An 18,344-nucleotide genomic window follows, 5' to 3' on the forward strand; every position below is an offset into this window, starting at 1 on the left:
TGCATAGGTCCTCTTCAGGTCTGTGAATTTCTTAAAGTGATACTCAAAATCATATGGATGTGTGTTCGTGCCCTCCTACACATCCCCCCAGACCCCTGGGGGATATTTCAGTGTTTGGCAGCAGCATCTTAAAGAGATCAAAGGGCCAATGTAACAGAGGACAAACTGTGCTGTGCTGAGCGCATCGGTCACCAGTCCCCCCTTGGGTCTCCACCTCCCTGGAAGGGCACGTGGGTCTGAGCAGATAGAAACTGGAAACGCTTCAAAGAGAGCTTTGGCATCACTGGAAGAGTATGAAATGGTTCAGGGTGATCATCATGGAGTGGATGTAACGCCCCAGGACCTACTGGATAAAAAAACAAACATAAGTCAAGAGCAAAGCCACGAGTAGGAGGCACCAGGGTCAAGCACCTCTATCCTTGAGCAGAGGGGCTGTGGACAAATATCTATAGCTTCCCTCATTCCTTTGTGTTTTTTTTTCTATGTAGGTATTCTTTTCTTTCAACTCCATATAACAACCCTTTCTCAATGAAGAAGTATTAGAAATAACAAAAGAGTTGAAGAACCAATGAATCAATGAAGAATTATTTGAAGTAAAAGAAAAGAAGAGTGGACTGGAGTTCAAAATGAAAGTGATTTATTGCTTAGATTGATAAAAGTGGAGCTGGGTTTTAAGTTGTCCATCAGCAGGAAAACCTTCTTTGGAAGTCACGAGATCCCAGACACTGGGGGTACTTAAGCAGAGACTGGATTTCTCCCTCTTAGAGATGTCACAGAAGAGATTTCTCACTGAAAAGGCAGCAGAAGTAGCTAATTACTCAAGTCTTTTTAGAAAACTTAAATTTATTTAGTTGTTGGGAATCTTACATTGATTACCAGCACATATAGAGGGCAAAGTCGCTAAGTATGTAATACTTAAAGAACTTATGTTTGTCTGTGGGCTCTGTTTTTGAAATCAGTTTTCTGTACCCACCAATATCTGTCTTGGTTAAAACTGGAATTGATTTAATCCCCAAAGCTCACATACACTGACAGGAGTTGACAGTTCTCATATATGCTGGGTGAAGAATTTAAAATCTGAAGCAGATAAAGTGTATGTCCAGGTGATAAATAATTAGGAATGGAGGGAGGGGCATATTCATAATTTCTTAAAAATCAGGGCCATGGGTTTATCTGCATTTAATTTGCAGTATAGGAAGTAATCACTGGTTCCTCCAAATTCTTACAGAACTCTGTGTCTAACTTAAGCACTTTGTACTTTTTACCTTTTATTTTAGGCATCTGTGCATGTGTCTTGTTTCCTACTGCTCTGCCATTCCTTGAGGGCACAGCTTTCAACTGTACCTCATTCAGAATGCCTAAAAATCTTGGAAAGATACAAGTGGGTTATGTTTCTCCGGAAGCTAATCTTTTTTCTTTTTAGTTTTCTGTGATTAAACAAAGGTGCCAAATGCAAGAACTCTGTAGCTAAGAGGAAATATAGGGCCAAGTAAAAGGGGAGAGGAGAACCAGTGAATTCGTGGTGGTGTATTGTATTTGCCAAGGTAAGCAAGTCAAGACGATTCTTCTAGGCTGCGGTGACAGAGACACGCGCAAATGTCCATGGGTTAGCGCACATACAACGTTTATGCTTATTTTTATTTTAATACAATTAAAGTTTTGCTTTTTGCTCATGAAATGTCCCAAAGGGATGTTGCTGGTTGGGTGGTTCTCCAAGACAGCTCTCCTCCAACTGGACACTCTGAGACCCAGGCTTCTTGTACCTAGTGGCACCATCATTCCCTAGCGCCAAAGCAAATAGAGAACTCGTAAAGTATTTCTCAAGAAATTTTAGGGGTCAAGTCTGGAAGTAGTACACATGACTTCTACCTACATTCCATTAAGAAGAACGTACCAGATGGCTTCACTTTTAAAGGAGGCTGAGACATGTGGTCTTTCTATATGCCCTTGTTAGGGCATAAAGTGTCGGCGAAATAGGTTTGGCAAACGTGAAGCACTGTCTCTGCCACAGTGACCAAATATCCATTTTATCACTCTGTGAGCGTCTAGAATATGCTCACCCTTTCCCTTAAGAAAACAACTCAAAGTTCCATCAAGTCACTGCCTATAGATCAAAGTCCAGGACCTCCCAGTGATGTATGAATTTTTAAATTTTCCTCTTCCTCAAATTCAAATGTGACTGTTTAAAGCAATCTTTGAGTAGAAAGACAAGTTATCTGGTTCCCTAAGTGCACTCAAGACACAGTAGCGGAATAGGGACAGGATGACAGTAACACATACTTCCTGGAGAAAGGGAAAGGACGGGTAATATACAGAAGTCACTGGTCCACAGCAGTAATGAAATCCTATAGGGCAGGCGTTGGGATGGCTTCCCACCCTATTGGGGCGAGGGAGGGAAAATTCTTTGATTAAATCCTGATTCTGATTTTCAGGAGGGAATCCCTTCTCCATTGTTTCCTTAATATAGGGATCGTGTCTTCCATTTATTTCTCTTATAGTTCATTGATTAAGTGAATCCTGTTGTTGGATTAACCAATAACAGGCAGAAAGACAAGTAGATTTCTAATGTTGTACAATGTGCAATAGGGAGGAGGTCTTTACTCTGATCCCGCAGACATTTGACCAGACCAGCTAAGATATCCTTAGCCAGGATTATGACACTTTGACTGTAGTAAAGACAATGTTCTGTGTTTCAAAGTATTCCTCTGCGTTAGCTACTATCTTCTGTGTTGGGCAAGGCGTTATAGAAAGAGATGAACTCAAGAGAGAAAGTTTGTTTATAAGAGGAAAAGAAACACAACAGATGCAGTCCAGAAATTTGGAGCCTTGCAGGACTGGAAAAGTCAATTGCTGCTAGACCCCAAAGAAGAAGAAATGGGACTTTACAGGCTCTGGAAAAAGAAGATTGAGTGAATCTTCTCAGATTAACCTATGTGGTATTCCCAACTCTGAGAACCTCAGGGTAGTTGCCATTAAGTAGAGAGAGAGAAAGATGTGGATGAAGAAGCAAAGATGCAAGGGAGACATGAAAACTATGTTTAGGAAAGAATTCTAGGCATGGTATACACTCAATACATGTTTAATTAATTGTAAAATAAACATATACCTTAATATCATAAGTATTTCAAGGTACTTGGACCTTTTGTGAAGAATACATCTTTCTCATGTCAAACAGCATGCTTTTAGTAAAGTAATATTTAAAAGTTAATGAGGCCGACTTCATTTACTGATTGAACAGTTAAGCTATAGAAACATATTTGCAGAATATATCCCTTACTAACAAGCAGCAGTTGATTAGCCTGTCTTGTAACGCACCACCCATTTTGATGAACTTACTAACTGAGGTTTTATTATGGGCAGAAAATGAAAAATACATAACCTCGCTCAGGTTAAAAAATTAGTAGGATTTCTTCTGACACAGCATGCAGATATACAGACTCCCATTTCAGTCACAGAACTGAAATTATTCAGAAACGAATAAAATACCAACTAAGCAAGATGAAGCCAGCACACGATCATTTCCGTCCCTGATCGCTTTCCTTCAAATTAACCCAGGAGCCAAAGGGAAGCCAACTGAAAAAAAAAAAAAAAGAGAATGTTAACATAGCAAATTTATGAGGGTAGCTTGATAAAATGTGTTAGCTTTGATATAAGTACATGATTGCTTTAAAAAATGAAAAATACCCATCTATAAAAATAAGTATCAGGAAGACATCTACATTCAGGTAGGATGTACCAGGTGTTGGCAGATCACCAGTTTCATTGCAACAACTTGAAAAGTAAATAATGTTGGTGGGGCAGCAGGTGACAATCATTGCTATTGCTACTATTTATTGAGTACCAAGCCCAGGCTCTCCACTGTGCTAAATTCTCAATATACTTGAATTTAGTTAATCTTTGTAATAACTATTTGAGGTAGATATGAAAAAATGAAGCTTGGAGGAGTTAAATTAGGTTCCCAAGGTTATCTGGCTGGTGAGTGGAGAAGCCAGTATTTAAGGCATTTTATCTGACTCTAAATCCCACGCTAGGGGCTTCCCTGGTGGCTCAGTGGTTAAGAATCCGCCAATGCAGGGGACACGGGTTCAAGCTCTGGTCCGGGAAGATCCCACATGCCGCGGAGCAACTAAGCCTGTGCGCCACAACTACTGAGCCCGCGTCCCACAACTACTGAAGCCTGTGTGCCTAGAGCCTGTGCTCCACAACAAGAGAAGCCGCCGCAATGGGAAGCCCGCGCACCGCAACGAAGAGTAGCCCCTGCTCGCTGCAACTAGAGAAAGCCCGTGCACAGCAACGAAGACCCAATGCAGCCTAAAATAAATAAATAAATAAAGTTAAAAAATAAAATAAATTCCATGCTATTTATTTAAAAAAAAAAAGAGGGGAGTGATGTGGCTGAGCAACTGCACATGTAAAAATTATGTGCACAATTTAGGCAATAAACATGGATATAAGTCAACAGTGTGATGTGGCTGTCAAAAAAATATAATCAATTCAACCTTTTGCTGCATTGCTAATAATAAGAGCTCATATCTTTTAAGTGCTGGCCCTGGCCATGTGCTAGGCCTTATTCTAAACACTTTACATGCATTAACTCATTTTATCTTCACAACGATCTTACAAGGTCATCTTTTTTTATACAGTTGAAGGGACTGAGACTCAGAAAGGTCAAAGGCCTTGCCCAGGGTCACAGTAGCCAGAATGTGGTGACTGAATGAAGAGAGACCCCGCCTTTCTTCTGGCTGTGCCCAGATCTCTCCTTGGGGTTAGTATTTGTGTCTGTAACAGCAAGGTGCAGGATTCTGAGTTCATGAAACTTCACCTCCTATGTACATGAGTGGTTCTGAGCGTGCCTAGGGCCCATCCAGGGAATCGGTGGCATGGAGAGCTCCATGCCCACACTCAGAGGTGATCATTCAGAATCAGCATTTTAAACAACATTCCTGAGTGATTCTGACATCACATGGTCCTCTGGGGATGCTCTGGAAACACCAGTTCGTGGCAGTCCAAGACCAGCTTAAGATGAGATGGGTCAGGTACAAGGGAAAAAGAAGGGTTGTTTCAAGTCTCAGAAGAAGAGATTAAGAAGAAAGTCTTTAGGGACTTCCCTGGTGGTCCTGTGGTTAAGACTTCACCTTCCAATGCAGGGGGTGTGGGTTCCATCCCTGGTCGGGGAGCTAAGGTCCCACATGCCTCACAGCCAAGAAACCATAACATAACACATAAGCAATAGTGTAACAAATTCAATAAAGACTTTAAAAATACATGGTCCACATCAAAAAAATCTTTAAAAAAATAAAAAAAGAAGAAAGTCTTCACACACAAACACACGGGGTGTGGGGGGAGGGAGAGAGAAGTGTCTTGTTCCTAAGTCTCTCTCACACACACAGATTAAAAAATACGTACAAAGATAGTAACTTTTAAAATTTATATACCTGATATTACTTGTTACTTTATTTTATAATGGCTTTGTTGCTTTGATGATCATAACAGTCATAAAAGTTAAAATGCGTCCAGTAAATCAATCTTTTAGAAGAATATTATGACACTGGAAAGCTGAAAAATACAATTTTTAATTCAATAGACTTTGTTTCTTAGAGCAATTTTGGGTTCACAGCAAAATTGAGAGGAAAGTAAAGAGAGGTCCCAAATTCCTGCCACCCCCATGTACACACACAGCCTCCCCACCAATGATCAACGTCCTGCGTTAGTGTGGTATATTTCTTACAATCAGGGAACCGACACTGACACATCATTATCAACCAAAGTCTATATTAGGGTTTACTCTTGGTTTTGTATAATCTATGGATTTTGACAAATGTCAAATGACATGGATCCACCATTATAGTATCACACAAAAGAGTTTCACTGCTCTAAAAATCCCCTGTGCTCACTGTTTCATTCCCCTGCAACCCTACTTATCCCTACACATGCCAGGGACCCCTGGCAACCACTGATCTTTTAACTGTCTCCGTAACTTTGCCTCTTCCACAATGCCATATAAGTGGAATCATATACTATATAGCCTTTAAGATTGGCTCCTTTCACTTCGCAGCATACATTTAAGGTCCCCTCGTGTCTTTTCATGACTTGATAGTTCATTAGTTTTTGTCACTGAATAATCTATCATTATACGGATGCACCATCCTTTATCCATTCACCTGTTGAGGAACATATTGGCTGTTTCCATATTTTGGCAATTATGAATAAAGCTTCTATAAATATTTGTGTGCAGGTTTTTGTGTGGACTTAAGTTTTCAGCTCAATGTAGATAAATACCAAGTTATGCAATTGGTGGATTATGTGGTAAAAATATATCTGGTTGTGTAAGAAACTGCAACTCTGTCTTCCAAAGTGACTGTACCGTTTTGCATTTCCACCGGCCATGAATGAGAGTTCCTGTGGCTCCACACCCTTGTCAGCATTCGATGTTGTCAGTGTTTTGTGACTGTATCCATTCTAGCAGGTGTGTAGTGGTATCTCACTCATTGTTTTAATTTGCAACCCCCTAAAGACATATGATGTTGAACATCATTTCACATGCTTTTTGATGGTCCTTATATCATCTTTGGTGATATATCTGTGTTATCTTGCCAGTTTTTTAATTGGATTGTTCATTTTCTTATAGTTGAGTTCAAGAGTTCTTACTTTGTATATGAGCCCTTTATCAGAGATGTCTTTCACTCATATTTTCTGTCAGGCTGTGGCTTTTCATCTCATCATCTTGGCAGAAGTTTTTACTTTTAATGAAGTCCAACTTACCGATTTTTTTCTACCATGGAACATACTTTTGGTCTTGTATCTAAAAAGACATCACCAAATCCAAAGTTATCTAGATGTTCTCCTATGTTATATTCCAGAGTTTTCTGGTTTTGTGTTTTATATTTAGGCTTATGATCATTTTTTTGCAAATGGATGTCCAGTTGTTCCAGCACCATTTATTGAAAATACTATCCTTTCTCCATTGAATTGACTTTGCTCATTTGTCAAAGATCACATGACTATATTTGTATGACTATTTCTGGGCTCTCTATTCTGTTCCATTTACCTATTTGTTTATTCTTTCCCCAATACCACACTGTATTGTTTACTGTAACTTTATAGTAAGTCTTGAAGTCTAGTAGTGTCGGTCCTCCAACTTTGTTCTTCTCCTTCAATATTGTGTTGCCTATTCCGGGTCTTTTGCCTCTTCATATAAACTTTAGAATCACTTACTTGATAGCCACAAAATAGCTTGCTGAGGTTTTGATTGGGATTACAATGAACCTATACATTAAGTTGGGAAAAACTACATCCTAAAAATATTGAGTCTTCCTACCAATGAACCTGAACTATCTCTCCATTTATCTAGTTCATCTCCGATTTCTTTCCTCAAAGCTTTGTAGTTTTCCTCATACAGATCTCGTATCTATTATGTTCTATTCATACCTGAATACTTCATTTTTGTGTGCTAATGTAGGTGGTATTACATTTTCTGTTTCAAATGACAATGGCTTATTGCTGATGTATGGGAAGTTGACTGACTTTTGTACATTTACGTTGTATACTGCAACCTTGCTATGATTCATATCTGTTCCTGGTCAAGTTTGGGCCGATTCTTCGAGGTTTTCTACTTAGACGATCATGTCATCTGTGAACAAAGATAGTTTTATTTCTTTCTCCCCAGTAGATAAACTTTTAAATTTCCTTTTCTTATCTAATTGCATTAGCTAGGACTTGCAGTAGAATATTGAAAAGGAGTGGTGAGAGAGACATCCTTGCCTTGCTTCTGACCTAAGTAAGGAAGTTTCTAGTTTCTTTCCATTCAGTATGAATGTAGGTTTTTGTAGATGTCTTTTTATTAATATGAGGAAGTCCCCTCTATTCCTAGTTTGCTTAGACACAATATAATTTTAATATAAACAAGTACCCAAAATAGTGTGTACAGTTTGATCCTGATTTCGTGAAAAAGGTATTTTACATTGAAAAAAAAGAGAAAAAAAAAAGAGTGGAAGGACTACTTTGTGGACTACTTAATTCAAAGTAGTCATTTTTGGCTGGAAAATGGGTATTTTCTTCTTTATATATTTCTGTATTTTCTAAATTCTCCCCAATGAACCTATATGTATTTTGTATAACAGAAAAATAACATTATGAAAAATGATTAAGTGTTCTAGAAAGAATGACTTGCAGACAGAAAAAAAAATTAGAGGCCAAATAAAATGGAAATCTAAGAGAGAACTGATGTAGTGACCAGGTCAGCAACGAGAATGTAAGCTCTCTGAGGGCCAGGTGTGACCGAAGCACGCCCACAGCGCAATAAATCAAGTCACGATTGCGTCGCAGGTTTGACTATGAAATGCCGTTTATGTATTTGGCATTCTGAGCATGGTTTCGGAACCAGGTTTGGAACTAGGTTTCTGTCTTTCCAGGTGGTTTTGCTCATTATTTTAGAATGTGGAGACAGAGGAGGAGAGAGAGAGAGAGAGAGAGAGAGAAACTGAACTGAACTACTGAACCAGGAACAGAATGATCTGATGGGTCCTAAGAGAGGGGAGGAGGAGCGCGCCCACAGCCCCAGGGTCGCGGGGCGGAGCGCTGATGCCGCGTGCAGCACGCTGGCGGCGGGAAGGGGGCAGCAGCGCCCCCGCCTGGTTGCCGCGCTCGGGGGCCGGGCAAGTCCCGCCCGCCCAGGTGCCTCGAGAGCGCACTCCGCGGCCGGCGTTCTACCGGATTCGGCGGCTCCCGCGCCTGCCGTGTGCCGGGGCGGCGGCGGCGGCGGCGGCGGCGGCGGCGCAGGCGAGGGGCGTGGCGCCCACTGACCTGCGGCCGGCACGCTGCAGCGAGCGCCGCTGACCGGCTGGAGCCGGGCTGAGCCGCCGCGCCGGCCTCCCGCCGCACACCGCGGAGGCGCTCGGGGACCGCCGCGCGGGCGCGCACGGGCGGCACGGGGACCCTCGCCCGGCCTCGCGCCCACCTTCCCAGGGGCCGCGGCCGCGGGCAGCTAAGGCCCGCAGCCCCTCCGCCTCCAGTCTGGGAGCTGCCGGTCCCACTCTGTCATTGCCTATGGGGATCCGAGAGTTTCCCGGCGGCGCACCCGGGGGCAAAAGCATCGCCATGTGAGTAGCGCCCCGCGTGCGGGTGCGCGAGCGGGCGGCCGGGGGCTCTCGGCAGCCGGGACGCCGGGCGGTCTGGGGCTCGGGAGGGGGCGGCGCGCGCGGTGGAGCTGCTTGGGAAGTTTAGGGCATCCTCTGCCTTTCCACTCGTCCCAACCTGCTCTGCCCCGAAGCTCCTGGCGCCGGGCTCCGGAGACGGGACCCGACGCCCAGGGTGCGGAGGGAGCTGGGGTGCGGTGGGAGCGGGGAAGCGCCGGCCCTGCGGCCGCACCTGACCCTGACGGGACCAGGCTGCGCCCCTGCTCGCCCTCCGATCTCACCGTCCTTCTCTCCCTCCCCGCCCACCTGCCCGCGGCCTCAGTGGTATGAGGAGGTCACCGGACGTCAGCCCCAGGAGACTGTCCGACATCAGCCCCCAGCTCCGGCAGCTCAAGTATTTGGTGGTGGACGAAGCGATTAAGGAGGATCTGAAATGGTCGCGCTCGGTGGAGGACCTCACCAGCGGGCCCGTGGGGCTCACGTCCATCGAGGAGCGGATCCTGCGCATCACCGGCTACTACGGCTACCAGCCCTGGGCGGCGAGCTACAAAAGTAAGACCCCCTCGCCTCATTTCCCCGGTCCGCCGGCGCATCTCCCCCTGCGGCTGGCACGGCGGCCTCGGGGAGCGCGCGCAGCCCCGCGACCAGCCGCCCCGCTCCCACCCGCTGCCCTGACCGCAGACACCGACCCGGGCTTGCACGTTTTAGGAAGAGGCCCGGAGACGGTTCTCCGGGACCTTTGGGAATATCTGATCCATTTTCTTAAATCCCCTCTCCTTCCCACAGACACCTCTCTGTCTTTATCCCCTTACGCTTGAGATGTCACAATAAGGAGACAGATTGGGAACTCAGTGTATCCTGCACTGTGTGACTTCTCTGTGGATACGAACGTGTCAGTCGCCCCGGGTCGGGGCTCAGCTGGCTTGGTTAGAGACGACAGACTTAGCACGCCTGGATTTTAACTCTTCCGTGGGTCCCCTAGGCCCCGATGATGGAGGACAATTCTCGGGGCCTTCATTTTAGATGTCATTCACTCCCTTTGCCCCAGGTCTTTAGCTGTCCTCACTGTGGAGGTTCTATATGGATCATTCTAGCTATTGGCATTTGGTCCCTGAGAGATAAACGGTCGGTGCCAGGTGGAACAGCTGAGACTTTTCTTTGCCAGTGGGCCCCAGCGGATGGCTCTGGCAATGCTGTGATCAGTTATACAGATATTACCTGTGTGACCAGGACTAATGTGGTGGACATTTCTTTCTCTCATTTTGGAAGGGAGAATTTGGCTATAACAAATTCCAGAACCTATAACTGTACGCCACAATTCGGTGGCCTCACCACTGTCGTTTGACAAGCAGAAAGAGAGCCGTTTATCACCTCAGTCAGTTAAAGAATTGAGTATTGCTTCGTTCCATATGTAATCAAGACTAACAGCTTAATGATTTTGAGATATGGTTTCACCCTTCATGGCTTGAAATTGGAACATATTTTATTGGTCCTTAGGAACAAAAAATCAGGCTTTTGTAAATTAGTCATATTGAGTTCTAAAAATACGTCTCCCTTTAGTTTTTTCATAAAACCGTGGATTCCAAGCCGAAGGTCAGTGGTATGCTAGCAGTTAGCTGGTTACTTTTATTTGCAGGTAGAAACATTAGATTTTAGTGTTTTGTTTCATGCCTTTACTTGTTTTTAAAGGACGGTGGTGATTGCCTTTAACTCTGTATCAACCTTTAAAAGGTTATCTGCCTCTCCTCTAATCTGCTTCTGCTGCTAAAATTGTAGCTGATAAATTGGCGTTGGATCCCGGAAGGGAGACAAGGGACCGTGTTTTCTTTTCAGGTATAGGATAAAAGAATGAAAACCCATTGGAAACCATTTCTTTTATAGATAGGGGTAGGACACTCAGTTTCTATTTACACTTTCTAAATTTCGTTTAGAAATGGTCTGTTTCTTATTTCTCTTCTTAGCTTTCTTAGTAAGAAATTAGAATTGTCTAAAGACAGTTGTACAAATTACAGCCTTCATAGAGTCGTCTGTTTAGCCCCTGGAATCATAAGGTTTATCATTGTATAATTCTGAATATTTGCAACTGGCCCCATGAGCTTTATAGAAATTTTCACCAAGGCTTGTGACTCTGCAGGGTTGGCGGGGAGCTTTCAGCAGTGATTCACTGTGTTTGGTACAAACACACTTTATAATTAAGGCCCGGGGAAGGCCTGGAAAATGAGTCCCTTGTACCACCAGTGGTATTCTTAAATACCCTCTCTCTGAGGCTTCATTGAAGGAATAAAGAGCAGTAGACAAGGGTACAGTGGTCATTGTAATCAGAAGAAAATCATCTCACTCCCCCCTCTATTCCTGTGAAGATTCTTCTTTATTCCAAGAGATTTCCTTTTTACTAAGATGCTTTAGGTGACACCTGACGTTTTGATGAATGAATTGGACTTTAAATTTAGAGAAGCTTATGTTTTATTAATGTAGCCAAAGATGTTTTAAGGTAGTACTTTGGCTGTTTGCTATTTCTACCCAAGTAGAAAAAAATAATAAAGAGGCTTATCTATCTGTTGGTATCAGTGAGTTATTTTGTTTGTCGGTTAATAATCACACTCAGCTAACTGGGAGAGATGACGATTATGAAATAAGTATTCTTCTCAGGGTCTCCAGAGTAAGTCATGGGATGTTCCAAGCTTCATCCTTGACATCGTTGTGTCACCTTTGAGTCATCTTTCAAAGTGGCTTCTCTGTGTCCCCACTGAGGGAGTTGACAGTGAGAGTGTCTGGATTAGTTGAGAGTGTAAGTTAGCTGCCTTTGTAGCAGCAGAAATTATTTGAACGACCAAATACTCACTGTTATCCTCTTAAGTTTTAGACTTTGTTTGGGGTGGTGAAGATAAAGGAGGTAATTGCAAACAGTGCAGAAATGATCTTTGTTTGGGATTCTCAGCCCAATCAGTGAGTTGAACAGATTTTACTCCCGACAAGTGACTTCTTGTGAGGAATTGTTTTAAAAAATCCTAAAGACCCCTGGGTCTGAGAGGGTCGGTTTGTATGTAACATTCAGCTGAGAATTAAGCTGTTGGTACAAACAAGCAGGTGGGAGGGTTGAATTCCTCTTCTCAGCAGCCATAGTCCTCCGATTCCACATTGCCTGTTCTTGAACCAAACCCCTGGGCAGTTTTCCTGCAGATTCCTTGGCTTCCCAGCTGCGAGTGTACCCAGAGCCCAGGAGGCACATGGTCCACGGTAGTTGCTCAGTTAATATTGGGTTTTTTAAAAAATAGATTAAAAATTTTTTTTTATTGTGGTAAAAATCCCGTAACGTAAAACATATTACTTTAACCATATTTAACTGTACGGTTCAGTGGCACTAAGTACATTCACATTGTTGTGCAACTCTCACCATCATTCATCTCCCAAATTTTTCACCTTCCTGAACTGAAACTCTGTTCCCATTAAACACTAACTCCCTATTTCCCCTCCCCACCTCCACCCCCGGCCCCTGGCATCTACCAGTGTACCTTCCGAGTCTATGAATTTGACCGTTCTAGGTATCTCGTATAAGTGGAATCAAACAGTATTTGTCTGCACCTAATGTATATTGGACTTCATTTTTAAAGTTAACTCTAATAAATGTCCTGCAAACAGATTGTACCTTCTTTTTTTCCCCCCCGCTGTGCTATAAGTTGGCCCTCATCAGCCACCTACTTGTACATAGTAGTGTACATACGTCAATCCATCCTACCTGCCCCTACCCCCTTGGTGTCCATATGTTTCTTTCCTACGTCTGTGTCTCTATTTCTGCTTTGCAACTAGGTTCATCTGTACCATTTTTCTAAATTCCACATATATGCATTAATATATGATATTTGTTTTTCTCTTTCTGACTTACTGCACTCTGTATGAGAGTCTCTAGGTCTATCCACGTCTCTGCAAATAGCGAAGTTTTGTTCCTTTTTATGGCCGAGTGATATTCCATTGTAAATATATATGCCACATATTCTTTATCCGTTCCTCTGTTGATGGACATTTAGGTTGCTTCCATGTCCTGGCTAGTTGCTCAGTTAATATTTGTTGAATGAGTGAGTGGATGCGGCCTGAAACATCAACGTCTGGAAGAGAGAACCTTTGAAGGTACCTTCATAGGGATCTGTATTATTTAATTCTCTTTTTTGGCCGCTCTGCACGGCTTGCAGGATATTAGTTTCCTGAGCAGGGATTGAACCCTGGCCCTTGGCAGTGAAAGCATGGAGTCCTAACCACAGGACCACCAGGGAATTCCCTATTACTTAATTCTTTATGCAGACTTATGTTAGGTTGGAATTGCTTTGCCCTTTCCTTATTCTTCCATGGTAAGTGTCATCCTTGGCTTTCTGAACCATAGACTACACCAGAATCCTTTTTTTTTTTGGAATTGTCTAGTTTATTTAAATATAATGAATTACGTTGACTGATTTTCTAATATTAAATAATCTGGCGTGCCTACAGCAAACCCTTATGATGTTTTTGTGTGTGTTTTTTTTAAATTGAAGTATAGTTGATTTACAATGTTGTGTTAGTTTCTGGTGTATAGTAAAGTGATTCAGTTATACATATATCCTTTTTCATACTCTTTTCCATTATGGTTTATTACAGGATATTGAATAGAGTTCCCTGTGCTATACAGTAGGACCTTGTTGTTTATCCATCTTATGTATAATAGTTTGCATCTGCTAATCCCAAACTCCCACTCCAGTCCAACCCTCCCCCCGTCCCCTTCCTCCTTGGCAACCACAATAGGCCAGAATTCTCCATGGCAAGCTTTGAGTTAACCCAGGGTTTCTCCCTTCAGCGTTACTGACACTTTTTTTTTTTTAACATCTTTATTGGAGTATAATTGCTTTACAATGGTGTGTTAGTTTCTGCTTTTTAACAAAGTGAATCAGCTATACATATACATATGTTCCCATATCTCTTCCCTCTTACGTCTCCCTCCCTCCCACCCTCCCTATCCCACCCCTCCAGGAGGTCACAAAGCACCGAGCTGATCTCCCTGTGCTATGCGGCTGCTTCCCACTAGCTATCTACCTTACGTTTGGTAGTGTATATATGTCCATGCCTCTCTCTCACTTTGTCACAGCTTACCCTTCCCCCTCCCCATGTCCTCAAGTCCATTCTCTAGTAGGTCTGGGTCTTTATTCCTGTCTTACCCCTAGGTTCTTCATGAAATTTTTTTTTCTTAAATTCCATGTATATGTGTTAGCATACGGTATCCGCCTTTCTCTTCCTGCCTTAAATCCTTTATTATGGGGAGAGGGGATCCTGAACGTGGGAGGGTGTTTAGCAGCATCCCTGGCCTCTAGCTCACCCCCCCCAAATTGTGACAACCAAAAGTGTTTCCAGACAATGCCAGATGTCCTGTAGGAGTGATGAGAAGCCTTCATTTAGCCTCACCCCAAATTTCTGCTGCAAATGAACTGTCTTCCGTGGAGCAGTAGTGCTAACTGAGCAGGCCTGCCTTGGAATTCTGGGCCTTCTCTTCTCTTCCTTCTTCCTGAACCACTGATTGGGTTTCCAGGAGGGGCCAGGCTAGAATAAACAGCTTTCTGAAAGAGCCCGGTTGCTTGTGCAGCGAACATGATTCCACACCCACTCACTGTAAATTGATAGAAGGTGCTTCAGAACTCAGAAGAGTTTGGAAAGCTTTTCTAGTGATTTCCTTTCCCCTCCCACCTGTGCCACAGCAGAAGAGAAATGACTGGCTGGAATCTCTTCTGCCTCCCCCTTCCTTTCTTATTCCTCTGGGATAGATCGCAGTTGGGGAGGAGATGGCTGTGGAGAGGAAGGGATGCTTGAAGTAGTGGGTCTTGGAGATCCCAGACACAGGTTCTTATGCAGGATGAAAGGACATCTATATATGCTCCTTTATTTTCATTTATTCATTTAGCAAAGTTTTTGAGAACATTTATGATGCCCATGGCTGAGGTGTGCCCTTGTCGAGAAACAGAAATCCACAGACACATTGTTCACAGTTAGCAGGGATGCGTTACTTAGCAAAAGGTTTCCCTAAAGGACGTTTTCAAACAGTGAGCTCACAAACTTCTCTAGTAAAGAAACTTCCTAGGAATAGCTTTTGGAGCTATACACTTGACTCCTGAGTGGGCTTATTAGTACTTCATGGTGCTGGTATGTGCAAATACAAATGATTTTTTTTTTTTTTTAAATGCTGATGGGTTTCGTTTGTAAGTCACTTTTAGAGTAGACGGTAGGCTAATCCCAAATGGCCACCCCATCTCCGGCCTATCCCACCGGGCCTGCCATTGGCGACTTGAATCAAGGTTAAGAGCCTGAGGATTACTGAGCAAAACCCAGTTTATTTCGGGGGAGGTTTCATAGCTCAAGCGGAGAAAACGGGAGGGCATTGAATAGCTCACCTAGTGACAAGGAAATCGCATGTTTCAGGATCCTCCAGGTTTCCAGTGTTAGGAAGGGTTTGTGAGGTGAGGGGGGGAGGTTTATGGAGAAGGACAATCTTTCTACTTCTGTGTGCCCTTTCAGACCAGACCATGAGTAGATGTTGCTTATGTGGTTTCCAGTGATAACTGGAACAGTGGCTCGTAGTATAATTGAATTCATGGTGAGCAACTTCTGTTTGATCCTCCCAAGATAGTAAAGGTCAGGTCAGCAATTCAAAAATGACCCACTTGGAAGAGCTGTATAATTTGGTTGTAAAAGTTTATTCTAGAATGGAATTCTTTTTCATAATCTTTTGCATTATGGTTTATTACAGGATATTGAATATAGTTCCCTGATATTGAATATAGTTTATTATAGGATATTGAATATAGTTTCTGTTACGGTTTATTATAGGATATTGAATATAGTGTAAGACCTTGTTGTTTATCCATCCTATATATAATAGTTTGCATCTTCTAATCCCAAACTCCCAATCCATCCCTCTTCCACCCCCTCTCCTCCTTGGCAACCACAAGTCTGTTCTCTATGTCTGTGAATCTGTTTCTGTTTCATAGGTAAGTTCATTTGTGTCATATTTTAGGTTCCACATGTAAGTGATATCATATGATATTTGTCCCTTTCTGTCTGACTTACTCCACTTAATATGATAATCTCTAGGTCCATCCATGTTGCTGCAAATGGCATTATAGATTGAAAAGATTTTAAAAGGAAAAAAGTTGGAGGGGGCGGGGGTAGGGTGGGGAGGGCATAGAGCATAACATTTTCTGATGTCTCAGAGCATCAGTTTTATTCATGAATATGAATCCGTGCTAACAATTTAGTAAATAGCTTTCTGAGATTTGAGAAGATTACAATGCAGAACTCTTCTTTTTGAAGGGAACACATTTCTCCCCAGTACACTCAGATCATTGACCGGGAGTTATAAGCCCTTTGCAAATGGTCCAGATTCTTACCTCCAGGAAAAGCCTAGTCTTCCTGGCTTTGGAAGAGGCTTGGGCAAAGAGATTTCTCACTGTTCTTCACAAGTCTATCCTGAGTGTCTACAAAGTGCCTAGTCTGAAATAAAACACTCCAGTGTTGAGTGTTTCTCCTTTTCTTAAGCAGCTGGAAAAAATCAGGTGAGTTGCATTAAAACAATGAATCCACATGTGTATGAGCCATTGAACTCTGTTAAGTGTTTCACTGAGCGTTGATAAGGATGCTGACTGAGTCGTAGCCTCTCATGAAGGAGGGGACCACTGCAGTTTTTTCCGTGTTGTCGGGAGAAGCAGAGGGAATAGAATCCACATGGGGAGCTCTCTTCACATCCCAGCAACGTCTCTGCTGGCAAGTTACTCACCTCTGTGAGCCTCTGTTTTCTCATCTACAAAATGGGGGCGAATATAACTGCTTTTCAGGATGGTCATGAGGATGAAATGAAATAATGAATATCTAGCATCTAGCCCTTTGCCTGGCATCCATAAATGCGCCTTTATTTTCATTTATTCACTTCGCAAACTTTTTGAGCATGTACCAGAATATACAGATAAGTGATGGGGGACAAGACTTCATTTTTTTCTTTATTAAGTAGGAAATGTGGAGTAATCTGTTATTCATAAATTTCAGTATTTATAAGACATTGTAAAAAAGAAAAGCAAGAATAGAAAGATAAGAAGATTCTTAAAAATTTCTTAGCCTACTATTTAATAGGATTGAATCTTCTGAATCTGCAGGAAAACACAGAAGAAATTAATAATAAACTTCAGTCTGACATATTTTCTAATTCTATGCAAAAATGAGTAAAGTCTAAAATACCATTTGATACTGTGCATGAATTACTACAAGACAGTGTACAAATTATTTGTATTGGGAAACGGGTTCTTGCCTTCAAATCTTACAGACTGGAGGGAGAGGAAAGTGAAATAATATGGCTCTGGAGTGGTGAGTTTCAGGTCAGAAGCTGGAGGAGTAATAAACCACAGGAAGTGGGTGGAGGGGAGGTTTGCATTTCAGGCAAAGGCACAGTATAAGCACAGCAATGTACGCGAGCTGTTACTGGAAGGTCATCCAGCTTGACTGGAACATAGCGTCATAGAAATGTACAGGATGAAGTTGGACTGTGAATGGAAACTGACATTATGCTCTGGTCATTTGAGGTGTGTCATCAGGAGGGCCGTTAATGCAGAAATGCCACCTTACTCATCCAAGGCCCAGTCTGAGCGTCACTTCTCCCAGGGAGCCTCCCTGACCGCGTTGGATCCGGTGAGGTGTCCTTGCTTGGGCTTCCATGGTGCTGTCACTTCCCATACATATTGTCATGGCTAGTTTAATCGTGTGGCTGAAACCTACAGGTGGAAAGCTCTGCGAGGGCAGGGCTCTTTCCCATGTCGCCAGCCCCTCAGTGTGGTTCTTGGAACGTAGAACTGTGATGATTCTATCCCCAGATCACAGAGTGTCCCTGGCACCTAAATCGATAAACATTTGTTAAATGTACTAACGGAAGGCCATTTACACGCAGCAGAAACAGTTCCTAAGCATCTCCATTTCTGTGGGGGTCTTCCAGAATTATCCTGCATAGAACACTTCTGATTGCCTTTCTCAGTCAAGAAGTGGGACGCCCACTGCTCGGTCACCTAAAAACACTGACAAGCAATCTCACTGCTAGAACTTAATTAGTCAGTCTCACGTCAGAGTGTTTTGCCTCATTCTGATAACCTCACTTTAAAAGCAGTTTGGGGGCTTCCCTGGTGGCGCAGTGGTTGAGAGTCCGCCTGCCGATGTAGG

The 18,344-nt window shown here is 43.0% G+C and overlaps 1 protein-coding gene across 1 annotated transcript in view; it reads left to right on the top strand.

Annotated features, from left to right (window-relative positions):
• The first annotated feature begins 9,045 nt into the window (after nucleotides 1-9,045).
• The window catches only part of SLC35F3 (solute carrier family 35 member F3), a 289,574-nt gene continuing 280,275 nt past the window's right edge, over nucleotides 9,046-18,344 (top strand). Inside the window, exons 1-2 of the mRNA XM_027094036.1 lie at nucleotides 9,046-9,098; nucleotides 9,457-9,686. Coding sequence (XP_026949837.1) covers nucleotides 9,046-9,098; nucleotides 9,457-9,686 — 283 coding nt within the window. The remainder of the gene's footprint in view (nucleotides 9,099-9,456; nucleotides 9,687-18,344) is intronic.

This window comes from Aethalodelphis obliquidens, unplaced genomic scaffold (genome assembly GCF_003676395.1).
Source record: "Aethalodelphis obliquidens isolate GAN/ISIS:26980383/991018 unplaced genomic scaffold, ASM367639v1 scaffold87, whole genome shotgun sequence".
Taxonomy (NCBI): domain Eukaryota; kingdom Metazoa; phylum Chordata; class Mammalia; order Artiodactyla; family Delphinidae; genus Aethalodelphis; species Aethalodelphis obliquidens.